A 12,903-nucleotide genomic window follows, 5' to 3' on the forward strand; every position below is an offset into this window, starting at 1 on the left:
GACTCAGTAGACAGTGGAAATAAGCAAAAGCACTGTTAGACCAATTATAACCGTTATATCTTCATCAGTATCAGAGTACGCAAATGCTTTATTTCTTACTGGACTTAAGAAGTAATTTCTGGTGAAAGTGTTTAATATTTAGACATTCAAATTATTAGAGAGACTGTGAAATACTCATTCCTGGAGATGAGAAGATAACTGAATTCTTCAGTTAAGTTGATCATACTGTTTCTTACTGTCACAGCATATCACGCCATATTTGATTTATACACTGCATTTAGTATGTATTAACAAAAAAAAGAATTTGACCGTATCTCTTTGTTCTAAAGATTTCAAGCAATTGTTTTTGTAAAATTCCACATTATTAACACTTTCTAACAGGCTTATGAAGTCAGAAGAATCATGTGGTTTAATACGAAGTATGTATCATTTGGCATATTTGTTTTACAAAGTTCTACGAACTCAGCTGTACATCCTGTATTGTCCTTTCAGTACCAAATACAGTGTCAGGAAAGCTGATTTTATAAGCTGCTTACTTCCTGGGATGGAAAACTCTTAATTAGCCAGCAGGCTGCTGCCATAGCCGACAGCTTCACATAACCTCCTGTCCTTCCTTGAAACAGCAGGTCTATTATCAATGTTCTTTAACCCTGCAGCTGCTGATTGTTTCCAGGCTGTGAGCCAAATCCAATGCTCAGAACACATACATAAAGAAAGTAGGTATAGGAGAGAACTTAAGTGTTTAAAGAGTTGATAAACTTGCAGAATGTAAACATGTCCTAAGATAAAACTGGCTGGCTCCCCATCCGACTTGAGGGGAGTTGCAGACCTGTCTCCCAGCCTCTTCTCTGGTCACTTGTGCATCCTGTTCTGCAAAGGAGAAAAAACGTTGAGGGGTAAGTTGTTCTAAAGGGCAGGACAGACCCTGTGTGTCTGGTAGCAGGCAAGAAATGCTCGTGACTAGCTGAGGTAAAATAAGGGTAAGCCCTGGTTGGTAGTCCTCGGGCTTCCTTGTCAGGCTGAAATGAAAGAAAATATATGTGTTGTACCAAGAGAAGGGAAGGATTACGTGTTTGATTTAGATGATTGGCAAGAGGTACTTCTGAGCGCTACTGTTAGCTTGCGCCGAGTTAAAAAGCGCTTTTGGATTGCTGCAGGTGTTTCTTCATCAGTTGCTGTCTGAAAAATACTTGTGGCAAGGAAATGCTACTTCAGAACCAGTCACCCTTAGACTTCGATACAAGTACGGGCAAGACACAGGGCTGAGCAGAAAGCAAGGAGCTAGCTCAGAGCCCAGGGCAAGAGTAGTAGAGTTCATAGATCCTGCACATTGCTAGTGCAGAAGACTTGAGAGCATTCATTTCACCGGTGACAAAGAGTGGGTTTTAAGCCTCCTTCGAGGAAGGTCTGTTTCCTGTTGTTGTCATCGTCATTGCTTCTCCAAAAGTCATGAGTTCCCTAAAGGAACCAGGAAACTGCTTTATGTGGTGCTACTGCCCGAGATGCTGCAACTTCTTCCATGCTCTCAAAGTTCAAGGGAGTAAAAAAATACGCTGAAGAGAAGCAGAATTTTTTAGTTTATTATGCTGACTGTTGCAGAAAAGACCTGCTCCTGCAGCTGTACAAGACGTTTATTACTCCTTGTATGTGCAGCCTGGGGTGCTAAGCGCTCATGGTTTTCCTGAGATCATTATTTGGCAAATCAGTCCAGCCTGATTGTTCTTTATCTATGTGGACTTGCACAGGCTTGGTCCTGGTGGTATGTATGAAAACATGGTAGCTGTGAAACAGTAACTCCTGTCAGTAGACCTTCATCTATTCCTATATGTTCTTGATCATCCTTTAAAGTTGTCTCCCGTTTCTGGCACAGCACGTGTTGTTTGCAGCCATTGGTAACAGGGGTGTGTGACAATTGGAACAGAATTTCCACGTTCATAGAGAGCAACGGGGCCTGAGGAGTTTGCCAGTGCTGCTTGTTTTGGGACTCTACTCATTTTGAAGCAAAGTTAAAAATAAAGTACAGCCCTTTTGTTAAGTAGAGCTATTTCTTCTGTTACTCTTCTGGATTTCAGCTGTGTACTCTTTCTGTTTAACCACTAGAATGAAGGAGGTTGAAGAGGACTTCTGATGCTTAGAGGATAGAGGAACTTAGGACTGAGTACTGTCATTAACTGTTTGCCTCTATTTTAGAGCTTATCTCACTGTGAATTGATCACTGATGATGGGATTCTTCATCTGAGCAACAGTACGTGTGGTCACGAGAGGCTGCAGGTACTGGAGCTTGATAACTGTCTTCTCATCACTGACGTGACTCTGGAACACCTGGAGAACTGCCACAACTTGGAGAGAATTGAGCTGTACGACTGTCAGCAAGTCACGCGAGCTGGAATCAAACGAATCAGAGTACGTGTTTGCTGACTTGTTCCGGTGGGAATGCCCGAGCCGTTGATACTGCTTGAGATTGTATGAATCCTGCAGATGCCCCAGGCAAGGGAGGATGGAAAGACAGTCTGAATATCGTTCTGTTAGGTCCCCATCTCTAGGGACTAAACATGGCTTTTCTATATGAGCAGTAATAACTGTCTAATTCTGTTGATAACTCATGACACTTTTGCTGTTGAAATGATAAGTGCTTATCTTCTGCTTTCTGTATTTTTTCAAATACAGGCTTCTATGCTTTTAGGATTGTGTAGTGGCATTCTTTAACTCTCCTAAAATATATGTTAATATACAGAGCCAATAGTAAAACATCTGCATGGAGATTTCGGTTAACGGGTTGTAGGGCCATTAGGCCCTGGAATCCAGCCGTGAACTCTTCCTCCATGTACCTCCCCCGTTAGGTCAGGGACCGCCTGCCTTGGGGGACAGCGTTTAGCCTCGCTGTTCTTCCCTGATTCGTGTCCAAACACTTTTGCAATTGGAAAGCTCATCCCTGATAGCGACTACTGAGGGCAGATGCCCCGTTCTATTCCATGCTGCTTTCTAGGATGAGGGAAGCAGGGAATATGGGAGACAAGACACGGACAAGGCTTTCTTCAGTAGCCAGGGGTCCATCTCTCCCCTGCAGCAGAACACGTGCCTCTCTTGATAGAGGGCTCTCTGGGCTGGTCAGTGCTGTATTGGGAAGTAAGTGGGAACCCTGAGCAGGTGAGTGCCTAGACATTAGCATGCCTTAGCTGGATGGGACAAGAGAATTACGTGTCGGGAGAAGACAGCTTGGATATTATCAAGTGTATAGATGCTTTCTTTTCAGCTAACCAACCTTAATGAGAGCCGACTTGTTGGCAGTAGTTGAGGTGTACTGCTTCTTTTTACTAGTTATGTTTATTTCTCTCCCGTTATAATGCAGACTTTTCATCCACAGGCTCATCTACCTCACGTGAAAGTTCATGCTTACTTTGCTCCAGTAACTCCCCCTCCTTCGGTAGGAGGGGGCGGACAGCGCCTCTGCAGATGCTGTATTATTCTTTGACAGTGAGTGCAACCACACAGAAAAGGTGGTGGTGGTTGTTGTTGTTGTTGAAGAACAGAATGGGACTGCAAGTCAGTGGAAGGAGTCGGTTTCCTGACAGTCCTCATGGTGGTGTTTGGTCATCCCGTTTTGTGACAAGAAAAGCATTTTTTTTCCAGGTAAAAATCTTAACGTAATGTGCAGCTGTGGATTAAGTTGGTGATGCTTCGGTTTGTATTAGTAACTCCTTCCTTCTGTTGGCATGAGAACTGAAGTACCGTGTAAAATGTGGGGGCATTTCAGCATAGCAGCTACTTGGTGAACGTTCACTAAACTTGGAAGTTAATTTGCATTTGTAAGCACTATTCAGTGTGAAATTCTAACGTAACATGGGGCTCAAGTCCGTCACACCAAGGAACTGAACCTGCTGTTCTGTAATATACACGACAGATTAAATATCAGGTTTAAGGACAAATCAGCTTTAGCAGATGTCGACCAAAAAATGCAAGGTAATCATGAGCTCTTACAGCAAAACAGCTTGTACTTTTTCATGACTCAGCTTCATATTTAATTACATAACAGGACATAATAGGTAATGTCAAAAGGTAAGATAGTACCTCAAGATAACTATAGAAATAGAAATACTTTTCAAGTTTTTGAACTCGGTTCAGTCGAACTATGTGTTAGTACAAAGCTTGCCCGTCACTGAAGCACGTTTTATGCCCAATGCCATCGGCCTTTAACAGGGGTAAGAAATCCACTGCGGTAGAGCTTGTGCACTCTACTGCAACTGGCTGCCACACTCATACATGGTGCTTACTGTAACGCCACTCCTGTGTGTCCTCAGTTACCTCCTCAGTTCGTAAGGAAAGGACGCAGTGGTTCTAGGAAGAGGGGTGTATTATTCATGCTTTTCTACAGATGAAGAATGGAAACCAGGTTCAGTTACAGGAACTGTGATGGAGCGAGGAATTCAATTCATGCTGTCTGTCCCGCCCATTTTAGGCACAGAGCAAGCAGATGGGCAAATAAAGCTGTAGGCAGGAGTTGAACCAAACCAAACCTGTGGTTTTCAAAGGTGTAGAAAGCCAAACTCTTCACATTTGGGTTATTTAAGAAGCTGTCAACTTCTGAATGATAATAATAATAAAATCTATGTATTAACTCTTAAGGCCATGCTTTCATCCTTAGTTTTTCAGTGCTAGAGGGTTAGATAAACTTTTTTATATTAAGCAACTTAATTATCTGAAACTACTCAACAGTTCAGAAAGCTTTTTTGTGTAAGATTGATTGTGCGTGTGTGTATGTTTTAAGAGTTCAGGGCCTGTGTGTTTACTGGAAATTAATAGAAATACTGGCTTAAAAAGCAGTTGGAGAAGCTACTACTGGATAGTACTGCAATTTCCCCCCAAAATTTTAAACTACTTCTTTTAAAAGGAGTGTGAGCATTAAGAGACTTTTATGGACAACAGCAGCTGTGTTGTGTTCATGCTTCACACATTCACAGATGATGGGGATGGTAAATTAAGATCTCAGCTTGGAGGATAAATGGATTTCTTTACTACTACAAAATAAGCCAGTCAGGGCTTGTTTTGCACAGTAGGGGAGGAGTGTTGTTACAGTCATACTTAGAGTTCCATTAAGATGCTGCTGTAATGGAGAGTTTTAAGCAGATTTTATTCTCAACTGTACCAGGAAAGTCATTGGTACCAGTATGTCAAGATGTATTGCCTTTTGTTGGCTCATTTTTTTCTAAGAACATAATGAACCTTGTAAGTCTATTGCATTAAAGATGTACAAAAACAAATGGAACCTACTCTGATATAGGACACTTAAATAAACAATCAGCTGATGTCAAATTTGAACTTGTTTCAGTTATTTCAAATTTAACTAAGTTTTCTATTGGAAGCAGGAGATCTCTGTGTGTGTGTGTTGGGTGCAGGATACAGAGCTGGTTTGCCCTCATTATTTACCTTTACCCACCATTATTGCTAGGGTAGGTCTTGCAGTTGATCTAAATCTTAACAACAGAAGTATCTCTAACATGGGGGGGGGGGGGGGGGAAGTAAACAAAAAGAAAGCACATTTACAAAATTATTGAAAAACATTTATTATACTTAAATTGAAATGTGTACATCTTATTAAAAAACAAAAGCAATTTGCTGGTGCCATAATTTAATTCCAATTTCAAGTGAGCTGGACAAACTACTGTACAACTTTCAATATTCTTTAAAATTAGATATTTGGATACTTTCCAATCAAGGATTTTTCCACTTTTATAAAACATTTGGATTTGAATACGGTGTGAGCTGAAAAGACACAAGTGTCAGTTCAAGAAAATACAAGGACCAAACAATACCCAAAGATGAACAACTTATAGGCAGAAATGTTTTACGTACATAAAATTTTACTTTCAGTGCAGAAAAATAAAAATAGGAAAGAAACTCTAGCTTTGATGAATTTAAATTTTTAAAATGCTACAGCTTTAAGAAGCTTTTCTGCTAAGCACTTGAGCCAGTTATGAGAGAGGGAATGAAAAAAATCAAATTTGCTTTTTTACATGCTGTAGTAGTTGTTTACATTGAACACTGCAGCATAAAAAGCAAACTATTCCCAAGCTTTTAAGCCGGAGAGCAAGGTGGAACTTTTCAAAGGCACAAAATGACAGCTCTGAAACTGTCACTTAATACCTTTTGAAATATTCCCCTTGAAGTACCTACCCAGGTGAAACTTAATGTTAACATAGGAAATGCTGTGCCATGTCTTTACAAGAGCCAAAATATTGAAAAAGCACACTGCCTGTTTCAAAGAAAAGTAAATATTTGGTCATGTGGAAGAGGCACTGTCACAGCTGTACAGTATGGATCAGAGGGTGAAGAAAGGTCAACAGAAAAAAGGTAAGATACATGTCCCTAATAGCAACTGCAGCAAGGCATTTACCTGCTGGTAAGGAGACTAAAATGGTGTATATTTAGTGTTTCTTAAGCAATTTATTTGATGTTGCTGAAAGCTATGACAGCCCCGCGGTGCCAGTGGGTCATCTTCCCTCATCAGCATAATTCCACTAAATCATAAAAATCCACCTCTCATTGCTAGTATTTTTAAACCCACAATTTTACAAGCAAAGAGTTAAACTGCAGCAGTGCTCCGCAGAGAACCTAGGAAACTAAACATAAAGGATGCATAGGCAATTCTTTTCCATTAAATTTGTTAAAGCAAAACACAATTACTTGGTACCCCATAGGATTTATATTAATCCCTCCAATAAGGTACTATTGATAATGCAGTTTGCTGCATGCATATATTGCATCTGTCTAGGGCTTCTTAAAAGCCCTGTTCTGGCATTTACACTTCTTACATACACTCTTATACACAATTTACACGGGAAGCTGTTTTGACAGCTTTACTCTCAAAGATCCAACAACCTGATCACTATCAGCTTAACTACTCATCTCCACACAGATTAATATGTGCTCTGCTAACATCAAAAAATAAAACCAGCATAAGGTACAAGCAAGTAATAGACAAACTGGCACAGAAAGGTAAATGCCCCAAAAGGAGTTTACATTCATCTCCAACTGGATACAGATACTAGAAAAGCAACAGCGCTTCGCTTCTAGAAACTGTATCTACTGGCCACAATTTGCCTTATTTCGGTAAAGGGCAAGCACCTTTGCTTACATTGTCTTCCATGCCTGTACATAAGCTGTCATGGCATTATACCTCTCATGAGGACACTTAGCTATGGCAGTGATAAGAAAGTTCACCTCTCAAACAGCTCATTAGAAAGGTCATTTTGTGTTTTCAATATGAAACATCTTATACGGTGAAGTTAGATCCGAAGGTTTTTGGATGATCTTCAAAATCTTTAGGCAGGACTTCATTCTGCGTTGGAGTATCAGTCTAGCACTTGTGTGACATCACTTCAAAATTATGTGGAAGCCTTCACCATTTTCAGCTGAAAAAGAAAAAAGTGTCAGTCTTTCATAAATAGAACCATAAACATACCAGCCAACGCACCAAAACATCAAGGTATGGATTTGGTTTTTACTGCGTAGAAGTGGTTCCTTGCTACTGTGAAATACTAAACTTGAAACGTGAAATATCAGTAACCTGCTATTCAGACTAAAGGCTTGAAGAATAACTTTTTAAAATCTCTTTGGTTGGCAGTGATTTCTGAACTCTTCCTACTACGCATTAAACGCACCTCATTTGACTGTGACAGTTAATATCACAGAAGAAAGTTAACTTCTGCAAGACCAATATAAATCCTTAGTGTATGTTTTTAATCATCTATTTTGTGATACTCAGCCTTAAACTAGAAAGCCAAATGGAAACAGTGTTAAAAAACCCCCACCCTGTGGATTTTACGCTTACAAGCTAGCAGTACCACCAAAAGGCTTAACAACTGAGACAAACACGTCTCTAACCACGTGAATAGATTTTATACTACACAGAACAATTAGCTTCAGGTTAGGATACTGATAAAGTGAAGCAGACTTTAAAAATACAGCTCATCTACAGCAAAAAACATAGCTTTTAAAAATTTCCTAGTTAGGCTGAACAAAAATGTTTTGATTAACAATTTGTAACTGCATCTTCAAAGTGGGGACAGTTTCTGTAGGTAAAATTTGCACGGAGTCAAACTTGTCCACTGATTATAGCAATTTCCTGGCACCTTCTACCAGAAATAAACTGGACTCCTAAGACAGTGTGGGATTCATCTGAAACGCCTAGTGTTTAAAAGGGAGACTCACAACACATACTGAGGAAACCTGAACAATGTTTGTGGACTAAGGCTGGCTGCATCCCAGCTAACTGCATACATACAATTAAAATTATTCCGTCCATTTGACAGCACGGGGAGGGGGAAGTTTGTTCTATGAATGTTCCTGTTAAGTCTACTAGTCGATGCTAAACAACGGCGTTACAAGAGTTTTTGATAGGCAGAGGAAAGGCACTGTAGCCTTCCCAGCAAAATGGCCACATCCCCTCTACAGCAACAACCTCCTGAAGATGATTATTTACTAGCAATGAAAGAACAGAATTTTATACTCAGTTCTGCCAACTATCAGGACTCAGTTAACATTCCGTTTCTGAACTTCAGAGGTACTACTGCCAGGATATTTTTTTGTTTGTTTTCATTATTTTGAAACATCACCATTCTCAACAATTATTAACAGCAAGCACCATTTAGTGATGGTTGACTGAATTTTAGATGAGGTTTGTTACCAACTGCTGCACTGGCTCTGAACTGAAAGCTTGGAGAAAAGACTGAGGTGCTAGGCAGAGGCTGAAAGGTCTGGCTAAGAGAGGCGAAACTCACAGATATTTTCTGCCTGTGTCCAGGCAGAATACTGTATGCAGATTTTTTTTTTTTTTTTTTTTTGCAAGTCCGCCTTCACTAGATCTGCTGTTACTCTTTGCTTGGGGAAGTTTTACTAGAGTAGTATTCTGCTTTAAAGAAGGCTCCTTGGTAGAATGAACAATCATGTTTTAGACTGTCAGAAAAGACACTGTACCTTTTATTGTGGTGAATAAGAAACAACTCTCATCTTGAAAGTTTTGAACCATCTACCAAAAAAAAAAAAAAAAAAAATGTTTTGAGTATGACCATTGCAAAAAATAAATACATCAGGTATTAAACACAGTCTTTTATAAGCAATTGTGTATTTTTGGTTTTACTCAGCAAGTCACAAGCATATACTAAATTAAATTAAAATACATTACTGTCAAAATACTGCTTGTTAATCATGTGACAACCAGCTGGGAGCTTATTACTGTTGGATGTGTTTTTGAAACACTGAATAGGTGTAGCAGATGCTTGAATAAGCCGAGTTCAACAGTATTTAAATGCTCCCTGCCTTTGGGCATGTTCAAAATAAATACATACTAGGTAATTACTGCAGCATCTCAGAACTATATAGACCAGTTGCCTTTCTCATCTCATAATTTGAGTTTATTCAGGTAGAGGAAGAGTGACATTTAAAGGATCCTTCTGCTCATTTTAATGTAAAGGAAAAAATACTCTAAAGGTCAGAAAATACTAGGCTGCATTATCAAACAGAAAAAACAGTATTGAAGAAGCAAGCGTAAGAAAATCCTCCATTCTATTTAATTCATAAATAAAATTTGTCAAGAAAATAAAATTTCCATTACCTGATCACTAACAAGAATGTGGATACCTGTGGGACCCTGTCTGTAAACCTGGTTGATCTGATGCAAAGGAATATTAAATGCCAAAGCAAGCTTGCGTGTGACTTCTGAGGCTGCCATTTCTTCTAAGTAGATTGCATGATAAACTACAAGAAAAAAAAAAAAATTTAAACAATCATGGTACTAATTGATAGTAAGTAACTACATGAAAGAAATCTGAATTTGTTTATACCCCCCACTTTAAAAAATTTTACAAGCTAGAAACCTTTACTTTACTCTCCCCCTGTTCTCACTAAGAAGCACAAGCTGCCATGACTTTTCTTTCAAGGTAAAGTCATAAGCACACCTCTCTGGCAAGGGGGAGGCTTCTATTTGCTCTGATACTGCAAGCAACTTCCACGTTTTTTCCTGTATCCTGCACAAAAAGGCACAGTCATGTCAGACAGACTTAAATGGATCTTTAGAGAGTCACCTAAAGATGACTTTGGAAATACTTTTGGACCGTCTCAAAAGAAGCAGGTAATATGTCTGACTTATACTACTACACTGTTGCTTTAAATAGGGATGTAGATTTTTTTTTTTTTTTTAAAGAAAGCCTTTTTGAACTGTCTGAATAAATTTTCCACATATCATCTCAGAGCTGAAGGGTGGTGGTGGGGAAATACACCACCAGAAACAAACAGAACAGTAAGACAAAGTAGCTATTCAGTTTGATGCTGCATTTACAGCTCTTTAACTTTAATAGTGCTAGAAGCCCTTGGCAGCTCCCTGTTTGCACATTCTTCTGTCCCAAACCAAAGACTGACAGAGACAGTATCCTATTTACAGATCGTCCTCTACCTCAATTCTTGCATGGAAAATACACAACTGCTATTACAGCAGCAGCCTATACGGATTTCAGTTGGCTGGGGAGGGAGATCTCTTCACTCAAAGCCAAGAGCAAGAAAAGAATACTTTCAAATAGCTCCATTCTCTTAATTGTAAGATTGGCACGAACTTACAATTAAATATTAAGTTCCTGTCTGTGTGGAAATAACAGCTACTCTCAGGAAAATAATACTAAAATCATGAGCTGCTTGGCTGTCTTTCCTTGTCCAAGCTCTACCAGTTTTAGTTCAGTTCCACAGAAAATGACAGCAAAACCTAACTGAAAATGGGAAAGAATTTAAGTGTTTTATTTGCATGTAGCTTTTACATGCACCTACATTTATTTGGTTAATACCTTGGCTGTAACAACATGGCACAGCTAATTTGAGAGCTCCTTAATTAATTACCCTGTAACTACAGTTAGTTTTATCAATGGACTGGGGGGAAAAAAAATCTATTATTTAACCTTGAGAGGTTTTAAGGTTCTGTTCATCCCGTGCAGTGTTAAACAGCAATGTTGTTCTGAATAAAACTTCTGATGGTTTCTCTGTACGCCAGAAAGAGAAATTCAGCCTCTTCACTATTCTTTTTTCCTTCCCATCTATCTCGTTTTAGACTTTTTAAGACACAGAAATGGTATGCTAAGACACCCGCTATGTTCCATACCGTATATTGCACCATTGCTGCTATCACCATTGCCTGCATCTTGTCTTTCCAGTTGTATGCTCCTTAATGGCTCCTGACAGACATAGATTGTTAAACGGGGCCTAACAGACCTGCAATTCAAACAAATCACTTATCAGAGAAAAGGTTACTTGCCCTAGAAATACAGAAACTGATACGCCACAAATGTAGGTTTGTCATGCGTAACAGTATACTTGAAATGTTTTCTTTCACTGACCAAAAAAAAAAAACACCACCCCAACAAAAAAAGGGTAAGTGGTCTCTCAGATGCTACTGCATTTTAACAAAATTTCAATCAATTCCCAGTTCATCAAGACGCTGCTTGTTGGAATCCTGGAATGTAACTACTGAGTAACAATGACAACTCCTATAAAGGTCAATGGTAACAAATACCCATTTCAGTCAGAATCAGATGCATCAGTTGGGATGCTGTCTGTGTTAGCACACAACACCTGTAACCTCAAAAGGCCTCGGGTTGTTCTTAGCTCCCCTGAATATTTTTGTGTCTTGGCAACAAATCCATCTGTTTTCAAGGAATCGGCAGTGCCCAACTGCATTGGTACCAGTCCTACAGCCTGCCTTTGAACTTGTCAGCGCCTGCATCTCATCTGCGGTCTGCCCTGAAGGCGGACACAGGAGGCTCTTTTTAAGCATACTGCTGCCAACTCCTGAGACAGCTCACACAGGCATAGAGGCCCATCCTGACACTGACTTCCCAGATATCCCAATTCTAAGGATGCGGGATTCTAATAAATGACAGAACAAAACCCGCTCAACCTCACATTCAACATATTACCTGGATTTCAGTGCATTATATAGCCGAATTCCATCGGCTGGACCACAGATTTGTACCAGATCTTCTCTTGTCAGCTTTAATAAATCAGCACCTAGAGAAACACACGATTGTATGAAGTTTATTTTAGAACATCTATACTTTTTAAAATAAATTGTATGTTCATTTAAACCAAGAATAACAAACTCCACCATTATAAAAACAGAATCCTGCAAACACAAACAAGCAAATAAAATTTAGAATACGCACCAGCTAGCACTAAGAAAAAATAACTGATTTTCCAAAGGTGGTTAGTTTCACTGGATGGTGTTCTCATCTTCAAAAAAGTACAAAGTCTGCAAGGCTCACAATTTAGTAGAGACAGATGATTGTTCTATATCCAGACAATGGCTTAAATGACTCAAAGTTTTAACTGACACCCAGGTTAATGTATTTTAGACACATGGAAAATACAGAGCAAAGATATTTGATGGTTTCTCACATGCAGTAACACTCAATGAATCAGCCCAAACATTCAACTAATACATCATATCCTCTATGCACTTAAGTTATTACAACACACTCATTTACAGAAGATGCTGCTAAAGACTGGCATAACTATATCAGTGTGGTCGAATCAGCAGCATATGATTTACAGCAGGTGAATCCAGGTTATGGAATACTTCCATCCAAAAGCAGGGTTTTTTTAAAACAATCCTGGGAATAAGTGATCCGTGAGAACAACTGCCTCCCAGAACATTCACTTTAGAAAAAGAAGCTTCAATAAAAGATACTAAGCACATCTAAACACACAATGGAAGGAAGGATCCTTCTTAGAAGCAGCACGGGTGCCAACAAAGAAAACAACAGTCTGAAAAATCAGTCACTGTGATAGATGAGTGGGAGGCCAGGAAAAAAAACCGTAAGTATTCATGAAAATACTCCACAGACTTCCTGCTTCCTAGGAATGCAT

General features: G+C 39.3%; 2 protein-coding genes across 5 annotated transcripts in view; one reads left to right on the forward strand and one right to left on the reverse strand.

The window, feature by feature from the left end:
* FBXL2 (F-box and leucine rich repeat protein 2) overlaps nucleotides 1-5,296 on the forward strand; it is a 55,164-nt gene extending 49,868 nt beyond the window's left edge. For both annotated transcript variants that reach the window (XM_075493393.1, XM_075493394.1), the window contains 2 exons: nucleotides 2,191-2,403; nucleotides 3,365-5,296. In XM_075493393.1, coding sequence (XP_075349508.1) covers nucleotides 2,191-2,403; nucleotides 3,365-3,472 — 321 coding nt within the window. In that variant the 3' untranslated portion in view covers nucleotides 3,473-5,296. The remainder of the gene's footprint in view (nucleotides 1-2,190; nucleotides 2,404-3,364) is intronic.
* Nucleotides 5,297-5,554: 258 nt separating this feature from the next.
* UBP1 (upstream binding protein 1) overlaps nucleotides 5,555-12,903 on the reverse strand; it is a 42,296-nt gene continuing 34,947 nt past the window's right edge. For 2 of the 3 annotated variants that reach the window (XM_075493395.1, XM_075493397.1), the window contains 5 exons: nucleotides 11,955-12,045; nucleotides 11,141-11,250; nucleotides 9,611-9,753; nucleotides 8,974-9,025; nucleotides 5,556-7,409 (listed from right to left, as the gene is read on the reverse strand). In XM_075493395.1, the coding sequence (XP_075349510.1) occupies nucleotides 7,372-7,409; nucleotides 8,974-9,025; nucleotides 9,611-9,753; nucleotides 11,141-11,250; nucleotides 11,955-12,045 (434 nt within the window). In that variant the 3' untranslated portion in view covers nucleotides 5,556-7,371. Of the gene's footprint in view, nucleotides 7,410-8,973; nucleotides 9,026-9,610; nucleotides 9,754-11,140; nucleotides 11,251-11,954; nucleotides 12,046-12,903 lie in introns of all 3 variants that reach the window. The other variant, XM_075493396.1, reaches the window with a different exon arrangement.

The sequence above is a fragment of the Mycteria americana genome, chromosome 2 (assembly GCF_035582795.1).
Source record: "Mycteria americana isolate JAX WOST 10 ecotype Jacksonville Zoo and Gardens chromosome 2, USCA_MyAme_1.0, whole genome shotgun sequence".
In the NCBI taxonomy this organism is placed as follows: domain Eukaryota; kingdom Metazoa; phylum Chordata; class Aves; order Ciconiiformes; family Ciconiidae; genus Mycteria; species Mycteria americana.